This window comes from Eurosta solidaginis, chromosome 3, assembly GCF_040869045.1.
Source record: "Eurosta solidaginis isolate ZX-2024a chromosome 3, ASM4086904v1, whole genome shotgun sequence".
NCBI lineage: Eukaryota > Metazoa > Arthropoda > Insecta > Diptera > Tephritidae > Eurosta > Eurosta solidaginis.
In genome coordinates this window covers 228,393,984-228,418,864 of record NC_090321.1, presented here as the reverse complement: position 1 = coordinate 228,418,864, position 24,881 = coordinate 228,393,984, and the positions used below count along the sequence as shown (strand labels likewise).

Sequence of the window (24,881 nt, the reverse complement as noted above, 5' to 3'; positions counted from 1 at the left end):
ATTATTTTCATAACCTTTATGTCCGTTATGCCACCACTTGCACATTTTTTGAACTCAGCTGATTATTTTTCTTCTACATATTTCATCCCAGTTAATTACTTAACGCCTAGCTGCTACATAAGATTTCTTTATGGTGCGTTTACATTTGCCTTTAACTTGTTCAGTGAGTAAAATTTCTCTCGCAATAAATTTTCTGTTATTTTTTCTTTTTCTTTTCTTATTTGTATAAATTGGGGTCGTTATGTATGTGTGTGATTATTTCGTCTTAAATTTTTAAAATTATGTTGTCGATTGTTGTTATTTAATTATTTTCATTCATAATCTTCTAATTTTATCACGTAAAATCTATACTTATGTTTTCTGTGTTGCCAGATTAATATTTTTTTTGCTGGTTTTAGTGCCATGTATTGGAGTTATGTTAGTGTGTATTATCGTATAACTATTTCTAAGATAATATTTTCGATTTCTAGGCAACATACATTTTATGTTATTTATTGTATTTTTCTTTTAGGAATTTCAACTTTATTTCTTTGTTTTATTTTCTTCTTTTCTTGTAGCACACGGTCCAATTTTTCTATAGGTTACAACAAAAGGACGTGGATGTTGTTTGGAAATTTTGAAACCAAAATTTCTATAAAACATTATTTGTCCACCGTTATTTATTTTTGGATTTTTTTTTTTTTATTTCGCTCGAAATAACAATTTATGTTTTTAGATGTTTTTCTTTTTGCTTATAAACTTTTATAAATAAAATTTGCGTATGTACGGACTCATTCAGTCGATGTGAGGTCCTCATGGACCGGCAAGTTCAACCTAACCTAACCTGGCGTATGTAAACGCAGTCTAAGATTTTGTGCCAAACGGTAGTAGAGTACCTTTAATTGCAGTTTTTTTACTTTGAATTTGTATATTGAATACATATAATGTGGCGAATATTAGCAGTTTCGATACATCACTTTGTCGCTAGTAAATAAATGCTGCACAACCACAACAAAAAAAGTTATGTACCCATGTATACGACAGCTAAGAGCGTATACGACATTACTCACACATATGCAGAGTAACAAAAAGCACAACTGACATCGCTCTCACATTTACATAGAAAACGACTGCGAATATGAGATGCAGCAGATGAGAGCGCAAATCAGCAACTAATCGAGAAGGCTGTTCGCGAAAAGTCTAGACACTGGCAGAAATAGGCGAACGAGGCGATGTTGAATCATTTTGATTTTAACACCTTATATATGTGAAGTACGCGAATACATTGTGAAGTTCCACTACCAGAGTGGTGCTGTAAATAAGGGGCATTTTATATACAAAACATTTTAGTGTATTTATTCCACAGTTCAGTGATTCAAACGATAACAGAAGGTGCAAATTAATAAAGAATTCATAGGATTTGCAACAATAATTTTAAGTTCTTATAGTTTACTTGCCAAACATGTATAATCTTATGGCGTTTTAGGTACCTAAACTAATATTCCATTGGAACTTTCCAGCACTGCAATAATTTAGGAAAAAGCTGTCAAAACTGTGCGAGTTGATTGAAAACCTAAATTGTTTATTCCTGCTAAGAAAATAATAACAATATGGGAAATTTGCTATTTTTGATGCGTTTTCACGCTTGAAAAGAACGGAGGTCAATTAGGGTCCGCGGTAAGTACCTATCCCAAGATAGCAATTCAAGAAAATGCAGTGGCTCCGTTTTATAAGGCTTTGTTTTCGGACATAGTGGAGCACGTGCACAATGACCTTTTCCACAATCTCGGATTCAGTACTGTGATGTTGGTACGCCTCAACATCAGCTTTAACAAAATTGAGCTCACCATCATGTACAATCGATCGGATCTTAATCGCAGCAGGAATCATCGCTCTATGATCTATGATTTACTTAAATCGAATGGACAAGAACCATTTATTTGCATATACAATATTGAAAAATCAATATTTTTGTTTTTGGACATTTGACATTTGAATTTAGGCTGCCTTACCGACAGTTTCCAGTGATTTAGGTTTTTTCTCTATTTAGGTAGAAATTTAGGTCAACTCGCACACAGCCTAAGTACGCTGCAAAAAATATACATATGTTACGGTCATGATGAATATACATCCAGTAGATATTGCGGGAAAGGCAGCCGCGGCCCGGTCGTTGGTCAGGCTTCGCGATATCGGTTATATGCTTTCTGATTTCAGACACTCTAGCCTTCTTACTAGTTTCGACTTTATCCCGGGGGGAGGAACTATTGCATGCCGATAGCCCTCCCTATGCAACTTTCACCCCAGCCATTCCCCCGAGGGAGGAGTGGGGAAGAGGAATTATCGGGGGCATGGGACCGGTTAACTTGTTCACGGATGGGTCGAAGTTGGACGGAAAGGTTTGGGGGGGGGGGGGGGGGGGGGGGGGGGTCTTTTGCCAAGAGCTAAATGTAAGCCGCAAGTTTAAGTTGGCTGATCACTGCAGTGTATTCCAAGCGGAAGTTGCTGCGATTAAGGATGCGGTGGATGAAATGCTATCCAGCGCTACTACGGTTAGGGAATTTAACATCTTTTCTGATAGCCAAGCGGCTATAAAGGCCTTGAGCTCAACTACGGTGCGATAGAGGGTGGTCTGGGAATGCCTGACCTCACTTGCGATTGCATCGAATTATTTTACAATTAAGATTATCTGGGCCCCGGGCCATAGTGATATTCCGGGTAACTGTCAAACGGATCTCTTAGCCCGAATCGGTACAACTGAACCGGATGAAGATGGCTGTAGGGATTTCGGGATTCCGCTAGCCTCCTGTGGATTGCTCTTCCATAGCTTGGCCTCGAGTCAGCTCAGCAAACGTTGGTCGAACACTACGGCTAGCAGAGTAGCAAGATCTTTCTGGCCGAAAGTGGATGGCAGGAGGTCTGCTGAAATAATTGGGTTCACTAAGACTCACCTATCAATGGTCATTGGGGTTTTTTTGGGTATCCATGCGGTACGTCTCAATATATTGGAAACTCCATCCTGCTGCAGCTGTATGGAGGATGATGAGGTGGAATCACCACATCACTTTATGCTTGATTGCCCAGCTTTTGCCAGAACTAGGCGAAAGTATTTCGGTCGTGACTCACTTGGATCTCCCAAGGAGCTATCCAAGGTTGAGATCGGGATCATTCAGAACTTTATCGTTGCTACCCAACGATTCTCTAAGTAGTTATATCTACGTCACCGTTAGTTTAGTTTATTATATGTGGTATCACAACGGACCGTCATGTTGTCCAAGTGAGCTTCCCCTATCAGGGAAGCTACCACCCAACCTAACCTAACGGTCATGATGAAATGAGTTTCCAGATGTTCTCACCCCGTTGTCGTTTTCCTTAACAACATTAGATAAGGCGGATATGGAAGTGGAAGTGTTGGAGAGAAAAGTTCTTGGAAAGATTTACGGACCTCTACGCTTTGGCGACAGTGAGTACGGAAGAAGATTAAATGATGAGCGGTTAGGCCATGTTATGTGAATGAAAGATGACGCTCCGGCTAAGATAGTATTTTTTTATGGGATTCAAGGGGTTGTGTAGCGCAATATATAGCTTCTCCAACCCAATTGTCAACCTCACCTTCGAGCGGCGAATCCCGTTTCACTAACAGACGAGGCTCTGGCGACCCCAAGCTCCTCAGGGAACTTGGGGTGGGGAGGGAGGGATGGCCTGAAGGTTTAATGTGGCCATATAAATCGTCCCCGAGATGGTCGGGCCAGCACCTTAATGGTGCTGTTACCGGAGCGTATCGGCTCTGTATCCGACAAAGGACCATCACATCGATAACACTCCCCAAAGCCTTCGGGGAGTAACCTAATCGATACAACAACAACAACACAACATAGTATTTTTATCGAAAACCGAAGCAGAGGAAGAGGCGATTCCCACTGCGTCAGGAGGACCAGGTGGATAACATTTAAAATTCCTTGGTGTCACCAATTGGCGCCAGTTAGCGCAACAAAGAAGCGACTGGCCCGCCTGGTTGGACGGCCATAACCGTTTAAACGGTTCGGCGCTAATTAAGTAAGTACTATCATATATAGCTACCTTGAATTCTACTACGGTCGGAGTAGGTTTTGCTATACGTTTAGTAAAATAATACATTATCTTAGCCGGCTACCAGAATTTGTTAAATAAGAAGTTTAACGTAACTGTATATTCTCCAACGGAATATAGAATATAGAAAAAAAAAAATACTTTCAGGAAATGTTTACGAAAAATTTAGGAAGCAAAATGTATTAGTACCGTGGTAAAAAAAGAAGATAGTTTCACTAAAAATTTTTTGACGTATTTGGGGATTTTTGAAGTTTTATGTTTGTTGTTTTTCTAGAAGCGTTGCCATACCGCTACTGTTTAAGGCGAAATTGTGGTTTTTCGGGATGGAAATTTCGTTCAGGATGAAAACGCAATGGCCATCTGACACAATAATAATATGCCTTAGCACGATTCATGTGCATACAAATAGATTTAGAATACAGTAAAACATGCAATTTTATTGAAAAAAAAATTGTTTTCTCAAGGCATGGTGTTTAATTTGTTACGTTTGTGAAACGCGACATCCATGTCAATGCTAAAAGGGCACAGAATATGTATAGGCGGGCTTGCCCCAAGGCCACCCTGTTACAACGGGCAAACGAACTCTCATAAATTTATGACCATCCAGTTTAATAAAATTTGCATATGCTAAACTCTATAGAAACTGCGGTGTCGGTTTATAAGGACCTCCTTTGGGAAATCGATTGACGAATGTTGTTTTGTCAACATGTCTGAGCAAACGTACGGACACTTAAGAAGGCTATATTCCCTTGCTTTGTATACTTCGATCCATATTTCTTCCACCAAAGCAATTTTCGGGAGCTCGAAAAACTTATTAAAAACCTTCTTTTCTAGGCTGATATTTTATATTAAAATATTTCCAACGCATGCGGCTCATTTTATTTTTTCTTTTTTATTTAAAATAACTATGAAAGTAATTTAGTCGTATCCGATAATTTGAAATCCATCAAAATTAGAAAAATTCATATAATTTTTCAATATGGTAGCTTGTTTTTGGTGAAACTGTCATGGTCCCCGCAAAAGTCAAGTGGCTAACGTCACACTAAATGGAACTATCTCCATTTTTTTAGTACTTTGATAATTTAGCGACCTTTTTGTTGCATCTTTTTATTAATTTGAATATATTTTTGTAATACCGAGTTGTTACTTAAGCAATATTCCGCCAAAGGATTTCATCAGTTAAATGCATGGAAGGTTTTTTTCTTTTGCTTATTATTATTTAAATCAGATGTAATTTTTAGTTTCTTATTTGGATTTTTCCATTATTACGGTTTTTTCTGGACTAGTGCTGAGTTTCCATTCTTCTTTCTAATTTTATTTATATATTTTTTTTTACTTTCTTATTTTCGGAATCAGCTGATTAACTTTTACATGTCAATTTACAACTCATTCGCTGAACTTAATTAAAAGAGCAGCTATCCTATACATATTTGTATATATACAAACATACATATTTATAAACTAACAATATTTAATACCACTTAAAGCCCTTTCAAAGCATTTTTGTTTTGAATGCCGTTATCTTTTACCAGTGTTTTTTTTCGCATAAAAAGTAGGTAATAAATTAACAAATAATTAGATTGATTTGAAATAAAATAAAATGACATGTCAGCTGAGGTATATCAAATTTAAAAAAAAATAATTACTTTGAAAACAGGGTTACTTTTTTGAATTTTAGTCATACGAAACACTTTTTAACGCGTAATAGACACTCTAACTTGGCTGTCGTTTCGTCTATGTCTAATAACTTAATAAACGCCCCTCCTCAAAATTTTGTTCGTTACACCCTATCTAGCAATTGGCTTTAAGGGCCAATTAATGGTGACTTATAACCATAAAACCATAACCAGATAAAACAGCTGATCGTACCAACCTTACGGAAATCAATGTAATCGATTAATGGTGGCATACCAGAACGCTAAAGCCATAACCATACCATAGCCAACCAATTGGTTTTTGGTTTATCGCCATATCCATAACCTAAAAATATTTAAGTTAATGAATTTAATAACTTTTTGTAGATTTTATTCATTGTTTTGGATACGTTATGACTAAGATACTTATTTTTTGTGGAATATGTTTTTAATTTTTTGCGTTTCCTTCATTTTTATGAAATTTTCACGATTTTTAGGTTAAGTCACCATTAATGAGATGGTTATGGATATGGGTATGGTTACGACTATGGCGTTAGGGTCAAGGAAGTTTAATTGGCCCTTTCAAAGCGTCCAATAGAGTCAATACATTGCAAAATCGAGTTCTATTGCAAACTATTTTGTTGTAATGCATTTTCGAACTGACAGCCGATGTAGGCTGATATTCCAACTCAGATATGCATTTGTTTTTTTTTTCTTAATATTTCATTTATTTGATATTTTGTTCCTTTTGTTTTGCTTAGTCAATTATTAAGTTAAGGGTGTGCATTCTATTATTAAATTCTGAATTTTGCTCTACCTTGGAAGTATCAATTTATATTTATTTATTACTATTTCGGGCTTAAAGCTAAGCTTTTTTATTCCATTCATGACAACAAATATTTCATGCTTTTCTTCATTTATTTTCTATGATGACCAAACGACACCTAATTAAAGTTGCGGTTCCAAATAATGCACGAAATATGTAATTCGCTAATTACCCTGTCCACACGGCGCATTCGTTATTCATTCGTCATAATAACTCGAAGCCAATTTTTTTTTTTGTTGAAAACGCTAGACTAGCGAAACGTCGGATTGGAATGGTGAAATAAGTTGTTCTTATTTGCACCAAACGCTATCGGTCAAAAGACCCTAAGTAAACCTTAGTAAATGTCAATTTTTTGCTCAGATATGGCGCTTTAAAAAGGCAGAGATTTAGCGACATTGCATTCGTCAGTAAAATACGTAAAAATAGAGAAATAATCGATTTTGACAAAGTAAACGCCTTAGTTCAGAATGAATTACCCTCGAATGAGTTGCTTTAATGTGGCAATCTTTTATAACCTTTGACGTAGTTCTACAATTAATTAGAGAATGAATGACGAATGGGAGTGTGAATCATGAATCAAAAGTGCCGTGTGTACATCTATTATTACTGTCATATTGTGCGTATTCATCTAAACGCGTAAATGCTTCGTTAGCCTGAAAAAAGTTTTCAATACAAGCTAATAAGTTTTACGCACTTAGCTGAATCGCTCGGTCGATATTTTTTTTACACTACGTAACATAAAATAACACTACGATGTGACAAATTTATGTTTTTTGTTGTTTAATTGTGTATTTGTTTTTTCTATGTATATCTTTTTTTAAATGAATTTTTCTTTGTTTGCCATTTCTTCGTATGTGTTAGGCAATTATTGCCGCGCTTTTAAAAATTCTTACATTTTTAAAATTGGCTTACTTGCGTCAACGCTTTTGCAATTTACTCTATTTTTTCGATTTTTTGAGCTTTGTTTGATTTTGTTATGTTTTTCTAAAACTTACACGTGCACAAAGCATTATTCACTAAACGCTACAAATTTGTAAATGATTTTCACGATTGGTTTAAAGCGTTTTTTTTATGATTTTTTTCCAATTTTTTTTTTTTTTCAAAAACCTTAAGCGCAAACAGACCTTCGACAATATATCCCCGCTACCATTTCAAAAATTCCCTATCTTAGAAAATATTTGAAGAAATGCCTTTTTAATTTTTTTTCATTGAATTAATGCTCAGATAGGCCGTTTTTGAAACAAACTCTAAATAGCGCGTTTTTTAAAGTTGCCTGATATATCGCGTTTTCGAAATGGTAGCCGATATAGGTTGATATTCCACTAAGTAGTCAATATATATTTTTTTGTTTTTAATTTAATCCAGAGCTGGGTCATAATAAGAGGTGGGCGTGAGCTTGGCACCTGCTAAGCGGCCATATACGTATACGACGAGCGAGAGAACGATGACGACCTCGTCAAAATCAACGACAATACATATTTAGTTTGATTTCGACGCTCGTACAGTAAGGAAGTGTCGCATAATCTAAACAATTACTTATCAAAGGTAATTATATAATTGATTACTCGCAAAACAAATTCCGTAGGTATGGTCCGGTCTGACTGAAATTTCTCCAATGCTTCTTTGCATTCCAGGACCGTGTCTGATGAAGTACTGTGTGAAATTATGGCCTTAATCACCGCCTATCAAGTTATATATTGACGCGCAGCTTAGGCACGTTTCCTCCAGAACTTCTGCTGCTTTCTTCATGGCTATGATTTCCGTTCGAAAGACGCTGCAGTAATCTGGCAGCCTGTATGATCCACTTATTTCTGGATCGACACATTAAACAGCGGACCGGACCCCTTCCGTGTATTGTATACATGTGTATAATGTGCTACCATTTCTGCACCCTGGCACCAAGATCTCTTTCGAAGCTCGAATTTACCCAGCTCTGATTTATTGCAGACGAAACAGCTCCAAATGAAGTAATACTTATTTTTAGAAAGTTTTAAAATAGGAATACTCGCAGTACTTTCGGGTTTAAAAGTTTTAAACAACAAAAATGTTGTATTAATGTTTGTGTGTAGTTGTTTTTAATCAAAATATTGTGTTCAAATATTTAAACAAAGCTATCAATAAAGTAATTTACATAAAGCTTTCATGTAAGACTGCGGCAAGATGACAGCGTTACTTAATTGGCGATTAACCGTTTAAACGGTTATGGCCGTCCAACAAGGTGCCAGTCGCTCCTCTTTTCCAACCGGTGCCATTGGTCACACCAAGGGAGCTTAAATCGTTTTCAACCTGGTCCTTCCAACGGAGTGGGGGCCACCCTCTACATCTCTTTCCATAGGCGGGTTCCGATAGAAACACTTTCTTAGCCGGAGCGTCCACTGCGTTTTAATTCGATGGACTATATTGATGTCTGCGTATAGCTCGTACAGCTCATCGTTAAACCTTCTTCGGTACTCGCCATCGTCAACGCGTAGAGATCCATAAATCTAAAGATGACAGCCAGCAGAAACAAAACCCAATTTTGGCCAATGCCATACCATACCCTAGAATAAAATGAATTTTCGCCAAGTACTTTTTCGTGGCAAATATATACTCGGAGTGTTTGCTAAACCGCTGCTGACGGCCGACCCCATTACGAACACCTTTATTCCACCTTCGGGCGAGCACCCAGTCCCCACTCCATGACGGTAACTTGACCCATGATTCGGGAACAGCAACGAAACCACAAAACCAGTAACAAACCATCCGAACATGAGTCTGTTGGAACTTAATTTGCTGGATCGTGGGGCGTTTTCTACTTTCCAAATCGCTTACTCAAATAACCGCGGGGACTCCGCACGAAAGTGTCCGTTGAGCTAGGATTTAGAAACGGGACCTAAAGTCACACGATCAGTGTTTTAGGCTTGTTTATGATAAATAAGTATATAAATAAATTATGGAGTCTTTATTAGTCTATCAATTGTCCGTCGCGGGCGGAATATGCTGGAAGCACGTGTTAAGCTTTTCGTTGGTCGTTCCCATTCACAGCTATGCAAACCAAAAATTTAAGTTTCTGCCTGTGATGAATGATACAAAAAAGAAGGGAATTTCGGGAGACACCCGTTGTTAGTTGCAGCCGACCTGCCTCTTTAGTCAACATACCACGAACTACCTTTGAATGGTACTGGGCCCGACGACGAACGTAGCATTCCGTAATAGTGAAAGTAGTCCCAGTCATACCAGTCCGTAAATCCACTTCCTGAAGAACAACGCCCACTTCTACTGATAAGGCTGTCTTTTATCTCTAAGCCGATGCTAAGCAGTGACTGTATGCACATCAATAATTCATAATGATTGAACACATATGTACGTACACGCAGCGGAGAAGCAACGCACAAACACATGCAGATATCTTATCTGAGATATGCAATTATAATTGTGGAAGTGTCGCTCACAAATACACGCGCATGTGAGAGAAGCTATAAAAATTGTGCATCTGCAGTTATAGCTGAGAAACTTATAGCAGATAACAAACTAGTAGATTCTAGAACAGAACCGCCTAGAAATGTCAACGAGGAAACCAAACGCTATAAAAGGCAGCAACAGTAGAGGCGCGAGAATCAGTTTGATTTAAGAAGCCACCTGGCGAGCAATAGTAGTGTTATTGTGAAGAACTTTAATAAAGGCCATTTTGCATTATTGAATAGTGGGGTTCTTTATTCAACAGTTTAGTGATTCGAACTTAGCAGAAGGTTGCAAATAAGAGGATTTGCAGTAAATTCGTTACAGTATGTATAGAGATTAGTTATATGTACAAAATCCATGAATCTATATAACATACTTAAAACATATTTCTGTCAAACAAACTAATATTTAATTTAATCAAATTGTAAACAAAAATAAAAAAATATCAATTTGCGCGTTTGCTTTTTACAGAGCCCCCGCCCGAATGTTATTGAAAACCCGCATGTTTTTGTTGTAAAAAAAATTACAAAATTATCTTTAATAAAAAATAAAATTAAAACAAATTGTATTTACTGCTTTTGTTCATTCCAGCTCTATAAATAAAAATGAAAAAGCGTATATGGAGACAAATTGCACGGTATCTAATTAAAAATTGTTTAAATGAAGAAAAAAACTTAAAACTCAAAATATTACAATCGTTTTATTTTCATGTATATTGTATGTATGCGTGTTGGCTTACAAAAAATCTGTTGTCGCTATTATGCTGGTTATTGTTGTTAGTTTTGCTCTGGCTGTCGCGCTACCACTCTTAATCCACTCTCGCACCGTGTATCAATCAAATTTTTTTTCAAAATTACGCCTCATTCATAATATATTTTGTTTGTTTTGTTTATTATTTTAAATTATAATTATTTGTTAAGATTATTATTATTTTTATCATTATTATTAAATATTTTTTTATATATATTTAATAAATAGGCAATCCAAATTCTAAACATTCTCAATAATAGCGCACATGCGCCAACGCCAGCACCACCACACGACGCCGTTTTCCACGCCCACGCCAACGACAATGCCAAAGTGCGCGTTCACGTTGTCGACGCCTGCGCGCACGTAATAGCCAACGTCACTTACGCTGAAACATACGCCGCAAAGTGTTGCGCCAGCATTGCGTTTGGTCAATACCCACTACCCCCTCAACAACTGACGACGCCGATATCGCTGCTGATGTAGATGTGGGGGTCACAGCACCGCCGGACACCGAACGGGGAGTGTTACGCTTATGTGTCAATAACAAGGGCAACGGCAGTGAAGTAGTTTTTGATGCCACTAACGACTTACGCAATGATGTGCATGGTAACATATCCAGTTCAGCTATTGCCGCTGCAGCCACCAAACCAATACTGCTGCTGCTGCTAATCGTATTGTTTAGCATACCACGTTTAGTTGTGTATTCGGTAGCGGCGGCAACATATGATGGTGATGGCGATGAAGAGAGTGACAATGACATCAATGTTGTTCTTGGTGTTTTATTGTGTGAAAAGAGCGCTGACAGCTCTGTGGATATTTGTGGTGGTGGTGTTATAGTTGGTGCTGGCGCATACACGCAACAGCATGACATTGTATTTTATCTCAGCCACGGATGCTTCAGGCATGCCGCAGCCGTTGCACGTTTCGCTCGATCAAATTCCAACATTGGTATAAGAAAATCAGCAAATGCCTCTGCATCATTACGTGGCCATTCATATTTTTCTGCCAACACATCAACTAATCCCCATGGTTTCAAACCAGTGATGTTGCGTAATTCTCCTTTACGATTGAAGGCTTGTGATGCATACGCACCGCGTAATATAATGCTATGCGGTATTGGGCCCAATAATTCGATAATATGTGCAATATGATCTTCGTCACGTGAATAATTTTCACCCGAATGTGGTTCGAATAGATAATCGCCTGTAGCTAATTCAAAAGCCATACATGCAGTACTCCATATATCAGCAGAGGTATCATAGCCAGCACCGAGTATCACTTCCAATGAACGATATTGACGTGTTTGTATATCTTCGGTGAAATGTTTGTCAACCCAGCAAGCATTACCAAGATCGGCAATTTTTACATCAAATTTGCATGGTTCTAATGCGGGATCTTTGCGCGGAATTGGTTTTGCATTTGGAGGTGATGTTGGGTTTGTATATATCGCTGGTTCCGATTTGGTTTGTTGTGGCATACTTGTTGATGTTACAGTGCAGTTAACAATTTTCTCATTATTATTACAGTTCTGTTTAGTATTTGTTATTATATGCGTATTAGAAGTGCTTGAATTGTTATTATTTTTTATATTATTATTTTGCGCTTTGTTGCTTGCCTTTGCGTCGGCAGTTTTTATTGTTGAAACTTTCTTGTTTACTGATTGTCCTTTAAGTGTCGGAGAAGAGCTGCCTGAGTCATTACGTTCATCCTTAATGGTACGGCTATCGCTGCTCGAGGTGGACTTGTTATCATTTTGTTGTTGTCGTTTTTCCTTCACTTTATAATGTTGTTGTTGCTGTTGTTGCGCTGCGTTCTCTGCAAGAAACATATATTATTTTTTGACATATCGAACAAAATTGATTAATTAAAACAATTTATAAGGGGTATGATTCCAACTGATTCCAACTAGGGATGTAAACTCGATCCCAGCACTAAAAAAAATTTGTGATTTACAAATCAACTTAATTTTAAAAAAAGATAGATGTAACAATAACTTGGATTGGAAACACGTTCTTTCAAGCCTCCCATTATATGTTGAGCTGTGCTGATCGGAATATTCATGCATTCCGACAGAGTCATTACTAAACAAAGTTGAGGGGTGATTGGATACACGTTATTTCAAACATTCAAATACATGTTTAACTGTGTAGATCGGAGACTAATCAGATCACTTAAAATACCAATTTAAAACAAAACAAGTAAGGTAGGCTAAGTTCGGGTGTAACCGAACATTACATACTCAGCTGAGAGCTTTGGAGACAAAATAAGGGAAAATCACCATGTAGAAAAATGAACCTAGGGTAACCCTGGAATATGTTTGTATGGCATGGGTATCAAATGAAAGGTGTTAATGAGTATTTTAAAAGGGAGTGGGCGTTAGTTCTATATGTGGACGCCTTTTCGAGATATCGCATAAATGTGGACCAGGGGTATGTCGACCATTTTGACAACCACGTCGATGGCACTACGCTACCGACTGTCCTCCAACCCAAAATCTTGGGTGTGACGTTTGATCAGGATCTACATTTTGGTGATCACGCAGCCGCAATTGTTCAGAAAATCCAGAGCCGTAATAAAATCCTCAAATCCCTTGCTGGTAGTACCTGGGGAAAAGGTAAAGAAACGCTCATTACTACATACAAAGCAATTGGCCAGCCGTTTACGTGCTACGCGTCACCCATATGGTCGCCAAGCCTAAAAATTACCCACTGGAAGAAGCTGCAGGCCTGCCAAAATACTGCTCTCAGAATCGCCACGGGCTGCATTCTTATGTCCCCAGAACACCATCTACATAATGAGGCGAGAATACTCCCCATCAGGGAGAGAAATGAGATGCTAACCAAACAGCTCCTGTTGAATACCCAGAAACCTGGGCATCCAAACAGACATCTGATTCATGAGCCAACACCGCCTAGGGGCTTAAGGAGTCATCTCCGAAAGCATTTTGAGGAAATACGCCGTATGAAGCAAAAAAACACAAGCAGGTCCTTGGTGAACTCCACAAACATGCGTCGGACCTTTATGTCAGGAATTGCCCGATGAATCCAGTACTCAAAGAAAAGTACCCTAAACTTGTGGAAGAGGAACGCATACTCCCCAGGGAAACGCGTGTCACTCTTGCTCAACTTCGTTCTGGATACTGTAACAGGTTAAACTCTTACCTATCCAGAATCAACCCCGACATACAAAATGTATGCCCCGCTTGCAATGTTTCCCCACATGACACCATCCATCTCTTTAACTGTAATGTGGAACCAACGCCTCTACCGCCCCTTTCATTATGGTCCACCCCTGTTGAAACAGCAAGTTTCCTTGGAATCCCGTTAGAGGATATTGATGACAATTTGTGATCGGTCGCGGCTGTTAGGTGGGGCGAAGCACTGCTACAACAACAACAACAACAGGGGTAACTCTAGAATGCGTTTGTACGATATGGGTATCAAATGAAAGGTGTTAATAATTATATAAAAGGGAGTGGGCCTTAGTCCTGTAGGTGGACACCTTTTCGAGATATCAGCATAAAGGTGGACCAGGGGTGACTCTATAATGTGTTTGTACGATATGGGTATCAAATTAAAGGTATTGTCACGGATATTAGCATCACTAAATTATCCCATCACTAAGGCGATGCTAAGGCCATGCCAAGCAGTATTTACGTTAATAATTAAATCAAGTATACACATATATAAGGCAGCCCAGAGAGATGTCACACACAGATGCATTTACTTATATGCCTATGTGCGCGCGAGAGACTGTAAACTACAAACATTCACATCAATAATTCAATCTTTATGTATCTACATAAACGAATAAATAATTGCGTCTACACATATGTACGTATACGAGCAGCGGAGCGGCAATGCACAAACACATGCATATATCTTATCTGAGTTCTCACAAGAGAGAGCAATAATTTGTGCACGTAGTTGTGGCTGGCGATTTTGTAGCCGAAACAACTAGTAAGTTCTGGAAATGGAAGAGCCTAGAAGTATGCAGCGTAAACTATAAAAGCGGGGCAAGCGAGTAAGAAGTAATTCAGTTTGAGTTGAGATATCAATCAGTAGTAGTAGTAGAGTTTCATTTGAGTTATCAATCAGTTTGGTTATTAAGCCAGCGAGTAGCAAAGTATACGTGTAATTGTGAATTACTTTAATAAAGGCCATTTTTTCCATTCTTCAATATTGGAGTTATCTATTCAACAGTTTAGTGATTCGAACTTAGCAAAAGGGCAAATAAGAGGATTTGCAAGTAATTCGTAACAATTGGTGTCAGAAGAGGAATTGTTGAATAAATTCCAAAGGACAACAAGGACATGGCAAAGTTCAGTGAATTGAAGATCCAGCAACTAAAGAAGGAATTGGAGACCCGTGGATTGAATACAAGCGGCGTTAAACTTGAACTTCAGGCACGGCTACGAGAGGCAATGGAAGCAGAAGGAATTGATGTGGAAGAGTATGTCTTTCATCTTGATGGCGAGGAGACAACAAAAATTGAAGAGAAAAACGAAACATCGCAAACGGTTACCAGCACAGACTTGAACGTGATATTGGCTGCAATATCTGCACAAACGTCGACAGTAACATCGAAAATTGAAGCACAAGAAACACGTATTTCAGAAATGTCGACACAAATTTCTTCACAACTTGAAGAACAGAAGACGTATATGGTATCCCAACTGGAATCGCAGGAAACCCGTATAACATCACAATTGGAAGAACAGAAGACATATTTGGCATCTCAAGAGGCACGTATATCTGAAATGTCGGCACAAATTTCGGAACAGGTATCATCGCAGCTCTTTGTGAAACTGGAAGAGCAGGATGCAAAAATTTTACAACTCGAGGACAAAATTGATGCCGAAATAGAAGCGTTAAAAGGTCGTATGGAGCAGTTACAACTAAATCGCCCAGCTGTTTCAGCGAGTAATCCAAAGGTAAAGACACCATCCTTTGACGGTTCTGTTCCTTTTTAGGTCTTTAAGCTACAGTTTGAGAAGACCGCAGCAGTGAACCAATGGAATGCTGAAGATAAAGTTGCAGCTCTGTTCGTGGCACTGAAAGGGCCTGCCGCGAAAATCTTACAGACCATCCCAGAGTACGAGCGGAACCACTACGAAACATTGATGAGCGCTTTAGATAGACGTTACGGAAGCGAGCATAGGAAACAGATATTCCAAATTGAGTTGCAAAACCGCTACCAAAAAGCAAATGAGACATTGCAGGAGTTTGCTTCAGATATTGAAAGATTGGCTCATCTTGCAAATGCAGACGCACCAGTGGAATACACTGAAAGGGTAAAAATCCAGAGCTTCATAAATGGCATACGAGACGTGGAAATAAAGCGAGCTACATACGCGAACCCAAAACTGACATTTGGTGAAACGGTATCACATGCATTGACTCAGGAAACTGCCTCCCTATTAAGTAAACCAGCATATAAGGCTCATCGTGTAGAAGTAGAAAGGCCAGAATGGGTAGACACAATTTTGGAAGCACTGAAGGGATCACAACAGAAAAATGCCGGAGTTATTACATGTTTCAAGTGCGGCAACCCAGGTCATATTGCACGACATTGCAGCACCGGTCCCAATAGCTCCAACAATGTGGGTGGCCGTAAACGCAGAGCTGAAGGAGATGAGCAAATCTCCAAATCCACTCAATCGTTAAACTAAAGCGAGTCAGCCGCAAGGGGCGACAGCTGGCTCCCTCAATTGAATGCCCCATAATCTCTATCTCACAAATTGGAAGAAGGTCAAACAATCTTACTGTCGGAGGACATGTGGATGGAAAGGAACGTTTACTGACTGTAGATACGGGTGCATCTCATTCCATCATTCGAGCGGATTTAGTCAACAAGAAGATAACACCATTGCATGGAACAAGATTGCGTACAGCCACTGGAGAAGACAGCACGGTTCTAGGAGAAGTATCATGTGAAGTCGCAATTGGGAACGTCACGGTAGTACACAATTTTATAGTGGCAGAGATTGTTGATGAAATCATAATTGGAGTGGACTTCTTAATCGACCAGGGCATCAAGATCGACATGCAAAGCAAGACGATGCGATATAAGAACATGGATGTACCACTTAATTTCGGCTACGAGAGAGGCTACAGCAGTAAACGAGTGCTGGTGGAAGAGAGTCAGCGAATACCACCAAAATCCGAAGCAGCCATCTGGGCAAAGGTTGATGGAGATTGTGGGACAAACAAATTGTGGGTTGTCGAAGCAGGAAACAAATCAGCACTGAACATACTTGTAGGAAAAACCCTGGCTATGACAAAACAAGATGGACGTGTTCCGGTAAGAGTACTCAATGAGTTCAATTCACCACTCAAACTCACTAAAGGAGCTATTTTGGGAAGATGCCAAGAGGCTGAAGTAGTTATTAACTGTGAACAGCTCCAGGAACACGTTTCAGATAGTAATACTAATCTTTCAAATGACATCACGGCATGGACGCAGGAGCTAGAGGAAGCATATCAGAGTAAGGCAAAACAACTGCTCCTAAAGTACGCGAACATATTTGACCAGGATGGTTCTAAACCAGGCCGCACCAACGTTGTGAAACATCAAATTGACACTGGAGATGCGAGGCCGATCCGTCAAGCTCCACGTAGTGTTCCACTGGCGAAGCGGCAAGTTGTGAGTCAAATTATACAAGAAATGAGCGACAGCGGCGTCATCGAACCATCAGCTAGTCCCTGGAGCTCACCGGTAGTACTTGTAAAGAAGAAGGATGGAAAAGTGAGGTTTTGCGTGGACTACCGGAAGTTGAATGACGTTACGAAAAAGGATAGCTACCCATTGCCAAGAATTGACGACACTCTGGACTCGCTCTCTGGTACGAAATGGTTTTCCACACTGGACTTGAAAAGCGGCTACTGGCAAGTGGAGGTAAAGGAGGAAGATAAAGAGAAAACAGCCTTCAGCGTCGGAGATGGTCTTTGGCAATTTACAGTAATGCCCTTTGGACTATGTAATGCACCAGCTACTTTCGAGAGACTCATGGATCAGGTATTGAAAGGAGTACATTGGAAAACATGCTTGGTGTACCTGGACGACATCATCGTATTGGGCAAGAATTTCGATGAACATCTTAAGAACTTGGAGGAAGTTTTCCAAAGAATAGCTGGCGCTGGTCTGAAGTTAAGTCCCAAAAAGTGTGCGCTGTTTAAAAAGGAAGTAAATTATTTGGGTCACAAGGTAACGACAGAGGGCATCTGCACTGCGAACGAAAAGATAGAGGCTGTAAAGGATTGGCCAAGACCACAGAACCTACATGAATTAAGAAGTTTCCTTGGGCTGTGCACATATTACCGCCGATTTGTACAAAATTTTTCCAGCGTAGCCCAAAGCCTCCATGAGCTTACAAGAAAAAATAAAGCTTTTGAATGGAAGAAGGAGCAAGAAGTGGCTTTCCAAACATTGAAGGAGCGTTTGTGCACTGCCCCAATGTTAGCATATCCGATTCCAGGAGCAACATTTATTCTAGATACAGATGCGAGTGGATATGCTATAGGAGGCGTTTTATCACAACTGGTAGATGGACAGGAGAAGGTAGTTGCATATTACAGCCGTTCGATTGGAAAACCAGAGACTACTGCGTTACGCGGAGAGAGCTGTTGGCATTGGTAGAGTGCGTTAAACATTTTCACAAATACCTCTACGGCCAGCGATTCCGTGTCAGGACAGATCACGCAGCTTTAAAATGGCTACTGCAGTTCCGTAATCCGGAAGGACAATTGGCACGGTGGATCGAGCGACTACAAAGCTATGACTTTTCCATTGAGCATCGAAAAGGTAGTACCCATGGAAATGCCGATGCAATGTCACGAAGACCATGTAGTTTGGAATGCAAGCACTGTTCAAAAGCCGAGGCTAAAGAAGACATTATAGATGTCCGGCTAATGACTATAACATGTACAGATGAATGGGACAAGGAACAGCTAAGAAAGTGCCAGCTAGAAGATGCAGATCTGTCACGTGTTATGCAAGGGCTCGAACGAAATGAAAGACCAAACAGAGAAGAGATGTCAGCAGAGAGTCCCATTGCGAAGTCATATTGGGCACAGTGGAACAGTTTAGAATTGATATCCGGTTGCCTTCATCGAGTATGGGAGAGTGAGGATGGTAAATACAAGAATAAACTGATAGTTGTTCCCAGAAAGAGGATTCCTGATGTGCTCAGCGAGCTGCATAATGGTCCAAGCGGAGGTCATCTTGGAATCACGAAGACGCTCGAGAAGATTAAACAGAGATTCTATTGGGTTGGTTGCCGTCAGTCGGTCACTGAGTGGATTGCGAACTGCGAGGTTTGCAGCAGAGCGAAAGGGCCAAGAACACAAAGTCATGGCCAGATGAAGCAATATAACTCAGGTGCGCCATTTGAAAGGATCGCTATGGATGTCGCCGGTCCATTTCCTACTAGCAACGGCGGAAACAAATATGTACTGGTAGTTATGGATTATTTCAGCAAATGGCCAGAGGTATACCCAATCCCAAATCAAGAAGCGGAAACGGTAGCAGAAGTGTTTATAAACAATTGGGTTGCAAGGTATGGTGTACCAATGGAGTTACATTCTGACCAAGGCAGGAATTTCGAATCAGCTGTGTTCCAGGAAATGTGTAAGTCATTGGGCATTCGAAAAACACGGACAACTGCATTGCATCCTCAATCCGATGGTATGGTAGAACGATTCAATAGAACATTGGAGGAGCACTTAAGGAAAGTAGTGGACAAGTACCATAAAGAATGGGATACCCGCATACCATTATTCTTGATGGCTTACCGATCAGCAGTGCATGAGACAACGGGCCAAACCCCTGCAAAAGTAATTTTTGGCAATGATCTTAGACTGCCAGCTGATTTGAAGTTTGGGATAGATGCCAATGCGGAGAGAAATGTCAGGAAATCCACTAGTGATTTGGAAGAAGAGCTAAGAGAAATACATGATCTGATAAGGCAACGAACAAAGATTATGAGTGACAAGATGAAAGCCAGATATGATAAAGCAATTAATTCAGAAGGTTTTCAGGAAGGAGATTTGGTGCTGTTATACAACCCACAACGTAAAAAAGGTTTGTCCCCGAAATTGCAGTGTAATTGGGAAGGCCCATACAAAGTTGTAAAACGGATCAACGATGTAGTGTACCGAATACAAACCATCGGTAAACCACGAACCAAAATGAAGGTGGTCCATTTGGAAAGGCTAGCAACGTTTAGATCGAGAGATTTGTCTGATCGAGACGATCAGACTTAGGTGGAGGGCAGTGTCACGGATATTAGCATCACTAAATTATCCCATCACTAAGGCGATGCTAAGGCCATGCCAAGCAGTATTTACGTTAATAATTAAATCAAGTATACACATATATAAGGCAGCCCAGAGAGATGTCACACACAGATGCATTTACTTATATGCCTATGTGCGCGCGAGAGACTGTAAACTACAAACATTCACATCAATAATTCAATCTTTATGTATCTACATAAACGAATAAATAATTGCGTCTACACATATGTACGTATACGAGCAGCGGAGCGGCAATGCACAAACACATGCATATATCTTATCTGAGTTCTCACAAGAGAGAGCAATAATTTGTGCACGTAGTTGTGGCTGGCGATTTTGTAGCCGAAACAACTAGTAAGTTCTGGAAATGGAAGAGCCTAGAAGTATGCAGCGTAAACTATAAAAGCGGGGCAAGCGAGTAAGAAGTAATTCAGTTTGAGTTGAGATATCAATCAGTAGTAGTAGTAGAGTTTCATTTGAGTTATCAATCAGTTTGGTTATTAAGCCAGCGAGTAGCAAAGTATACGTGTAATTGTGAATTACTTTAATAAAGGCCATTTTTTCCATTCTTCAATATTGCAGTTATTTATTCAACAGTTTAGTGATTCGAACTTAGCAAAAGGTCAAATGAGAGGATTTGCAAGTAATTCGTAACAGTATTAATGAAGATTTTGAAAGGGAGTAGCCCTTAGTTGTATATGTGAAGGCGTCAATAAACCAATCCAATCATCATGTTTTATCCCTTTTTTCTTATTTGGTATGGAATTATGGCATTTTTTTCATTTTTCGTAATTTTCGATATCGAAAAAGTGGGCGTGGTCAGTCGGATTTCGGCCTTTTTTACACCAAGATAAAGTGAGTTCAGATAAGTACGTGAACTAAGTTTAGTAAAAATATATCGATTTTTGCTCCAGTTACCGTGTTAACGGCCGAGCGCAAGGACAGACGATCGACTGTGTATAAAAACTGGGCGTGGCTTTGACCGATTTCGCTAATTTTTACACAGTTATCGTCATAGAATCTATTCCCCTACCAAATTTCACAAGGATTGGTAAATTTTTGTTCGACTTATGGCATTAAAAGTATTATAGACAAATTAAATGAAAAAGAGCGGAGCCACGTCCACTTTGAAATTTTCTTTTATTTTTGTAATTTGTTGCACCATATCATTACTGGAGTTGAATAATTTACTTATATACTGTAAAGATATTGAATTTTCTTGTAAAATTTGACTTAAACATTTCATCATATCTTTAGCGACTGTCAAATTGCAACTTGCAAAACTTTTAAATTACCTTCTTTTAAAAGTGGGCGGTGCCATGCCCATTGTCCAACATTTTACTAATTTTCTATTCTGCGTCATAGGGTCAACCCACCTACCAAGTTTCTTCGCTTTATTCGTCTTTGGTAATGAATTATCATATTTTCTATATCGAAAAGGTGGGCGTGGTTATAGTCCGATTTCTTACTTACTTACTTAGTTGGCGCTTAACCGTCTAAACGGTTATGGCCGTCCAACAAGGCGCGCCAGTCGCTCCTTCGCTCCGCCAACCGGCGGCAATTGGTCACACCAAGGGAGTTTAAATCGTTTTCCACCTGGTCCTTCCAACGGAGTGGGGGCCGCCCTCTACCTCTGCTTCCATAGGCGGGTTCCGATAGAAACACTTTCTTGGCCGGTGCATCATATTTCATTCGCATGGCATGGCCTAGCCAGCGCAGCCGCTGCGTTTTAATTCGCTGGACTATGTTGATGTCTGCGTATAGCTCGTACAGCTCATCATTAAATCTTCTTCGGTACTCGCCATCGCCAACGCGTAGAGGTCCATAAATCTTTCGAAGAACTTTTCTCTCGAACACTCCCAAAGCCGCTTCATCTGCTGTTGTCATGGCCCATGCTTCTGCCCCATATAGCAGGACGGGTACGATAAGTGACTTGTAGAGTATGATTTTCGTTCGCCGAGGAAGGACTTTACTTTTCAATTGCCTACCTAGTCCAAAGTAGCATTTATTGGCAAGATTGATTCTTCGCTGGATTTCAGTGCTGATGTTGTTGCTAGTGTTGATGCTGGTTCCCAAATAAACGAAGTCTTTTACTATTTCGAAATTATGGCTGCCAACAGTAGCGTGGTTGCCAAGGCGCATATGCTCTGACTCTTTGCTCGATGACAGCAGGTACTTCGTTTTGTTCTCATTCACCATCAAACCCATCTTTACCGCTTCTTTTTCCAGTTTGGAGTAAGCAGAACTAACAGCGCGGGTGTTTAGGCCGATGATATAAATGTCATCAGCATATGCCAGTAATTGCACGCTTTTATAGTATATTGTTCCAGTGCGGTTAAGTTCTGCAGCTAGTATAATTTTCTCCAGCATCAAATTAAAGAAATCGCACGATAGGGGGTCACCCTGTCTGAAACCTCGTTTAGTTTCGAATGGCTCGGAGAGGTCCTTCCCAATTCTTACTGAGCTGATGGTGGTGCTCAACGTCATTTTGCACAACCGTATAAGTTTTGCGGGGAAACCAAATTCAGACATAGCGGCATATAGGCAGCTCCTTTTCGTGCTGTCGAAGGCGGCTTTAAAGTCGACGAAGAGGTGATGTGTGTCGATTCTCTTTTCACGGGTTTTTTCCAAGATTTGGCGCATTGTGAAAATCTGGTCGATGGTAGATTTACCAGGTCTGAAGCCGCACTGATAAGGTCCAATCAGCCGGTTCACTGTGGGCTTCAATCTTTCGCACAATACACTTGAAAGGACCTTATATGCGATATTAAGAAGGCTGATTCCACGATAGTTGGTGCATTTTGCAGTATCCCCCTTCTTATGGACTGGGCAAAGAACACTTAGATTCCGACCGTCGGGCATGCTTTCGTCCGCCCATATTTTGCTAAGAAGCTGCTGCATGCGCCTTACCAACTCCTCGCCGCCGAACTTGAATAGTTCCGCAGGCAATCCATCAGCGCCCACGGCCTTGTTGTTTTTCAATCTGGTTATTGCTATTCTAACTTCGTCATAATCGGGCGGGGGGACATATATTCCATCATCATCGATTGCGGGATCGGGTTCTTCATCTCTGCGCGGTGAATTGCTGCCTCCATTTAGGAGAGCAGAGAAGTATTCCCTCCATAATCTAAGCACTCTCTGGACATCAGTTACAAGGTCGCCGTTTTCATTCCTACAGGAGTTTGCCCCGGTCTTAAAACCTTCCGTTTTTCGCCGTATTTTTTTGGTAGAATTTTCGGGCGTCATTCCTGGTGGCTAGCAGCTCAAGCTCCTCGCACTCACGCCTTTCTGCTTCTGCTTTTTTCTTCCTGAAAAGGCGTCTCGCTGCCCTTTTCAACTCACGATAGCGTTCATACACTCCACTTCTCGCGCTAGCTTTTAACGTAGCCCTGTAGGCAGCGTCTTTTCTTTCGGTTGCAACGCGGCATTCTTCATCGTACCAGTTGTTTTTTCGTGGCCGCCGGTAACCAATTTTTTCCTCGGCGGCAGTACGAAGTGCTTTGGAGATATGCTCCCACTGCTCCTGTATTCCTTCAGGATGAGTTGTGCTCCCAGAGAGCAGGTGTGAGAGTCGAGTTGCGAAATCATTGGCACTCTGCTGTGATTGAAGCTTTTCGACGTCTAGCTTTCCTTGTGTTTTTTGTTCCTTGGTTTTAGCCGCGTTGAGGCGGGTGCGTATTTTGGCTGCAACGAGATAATGGTCCAAGTCGATGTTAGGTCCTCGGATCGTGCGCACATCTAAAACACTAGAGGCATGCCGTCCGTCTATCACAACGTGATCGATCTGATTGCGAGTATTTCGATCAGGAGACAGCCATGTAGCTTGATGTATCTTTTTATGCATGAACCACGTGCTGGATATGACCATGTTTCGAGCACCGGCAAAGTCAATCAGCCTCAGTCCGTTAGGAGAAGTTTCATTGTGTAGGCTAACTTTCCGACTGTAGGGTCAAAAACACCTTATTTGCCCACCCTGGCGTTAAAGTCGCCAAGCAAGACTTTTATATCATGACGGGGGCAGCGCTCGTATGTGCGTTCTAATTGTTCATAAAAAGTGTCTTTCACGTCATCGTCTTTCTCATCTGTCGGCGCATGGGCGCAGATGAATGATATATTAAAAAATTTTGCTTTTATTCGGATAGCGGCGAGACGCTCGTCCACAGGCGTGAACGCCAGCACTTGGCGACAAAGTCTCTCTCCCACCACGAATCCGACGCCGAAACTGCGCTTATTCGTATGGCCACTCCAATATATGTCACAATTTTTGATCTTCTTTCTTCCTTTTCCGATTTCGTTCATTTTAAATAGCGATCTGAGATGAGTGCGCATACCAAATTTCATCAAGATACCTCAAAATTTACTCAAGTTATCGTGTTAACGGACAGACGGGCGGGCGAAAGGACGGACGGATGGACATGGCTAAATGAATTTCTTTTTTCGCCCAGATTATTTTGATATATAGAAGTATCTATCTCGATTAGTTTATGCCGTTACCGATTACAGTTATGCGAATACAATTAATATACTCTGTGAGCTCTGCTCAGCTGAGTATAAAAATACATATGTTCCAAATTTTGTCTTATGCTGGGAGCACTGGAGGATTGGAAACGCGTCCTTTCCAACCTCCCTTAAAAGAGTGGCTCCCAGACTCGGTCGTTTGTCACGCTAGTAAATATGCTGATCGGAATTATTATATGGTTGTAAAAATGGATTGTATTTAGTAGTTTAAGTTTTAGGCTAAACAGCCGTAATAATAAATAAACAAATTTGAACAACAAACAAAATCTGATTCAGATATAGCCAACGTATGATATTTTCAAGTCTAGTAACAGTCTCCACGAAATAGTCCGGAAATAAGCCCGGGCTATA

At 40.2% G+C, this 24,881-nt stretch overlaps 1 protein-coding gene across 1 annotated transcript in view; it reads right to left on the bottom strand.

Annotated features, from left to right (window-relative positions):
• Window positions 1-2,408: 2,408 nt before the first annotated feature.
• The window catches only part of SRPK (SR splicing factor protein kinase), a 78,268-nt gene continuing 55,795 nt past the window's right edge, over window positions 2,409-24,881 (bottom strand). The window contains exon 4 of the mRNA XM_067775418.1: window positions 2,409-12,531. Coding sequence (XP_067631519.1) covers window positions 11,594-12,531 — 938 coding nt within the window. The 3' untranslated portion in view covers window positions 2,409-11,593. The remainder of the gene's footprint in view (window positions 12,532-24,881) is intronic.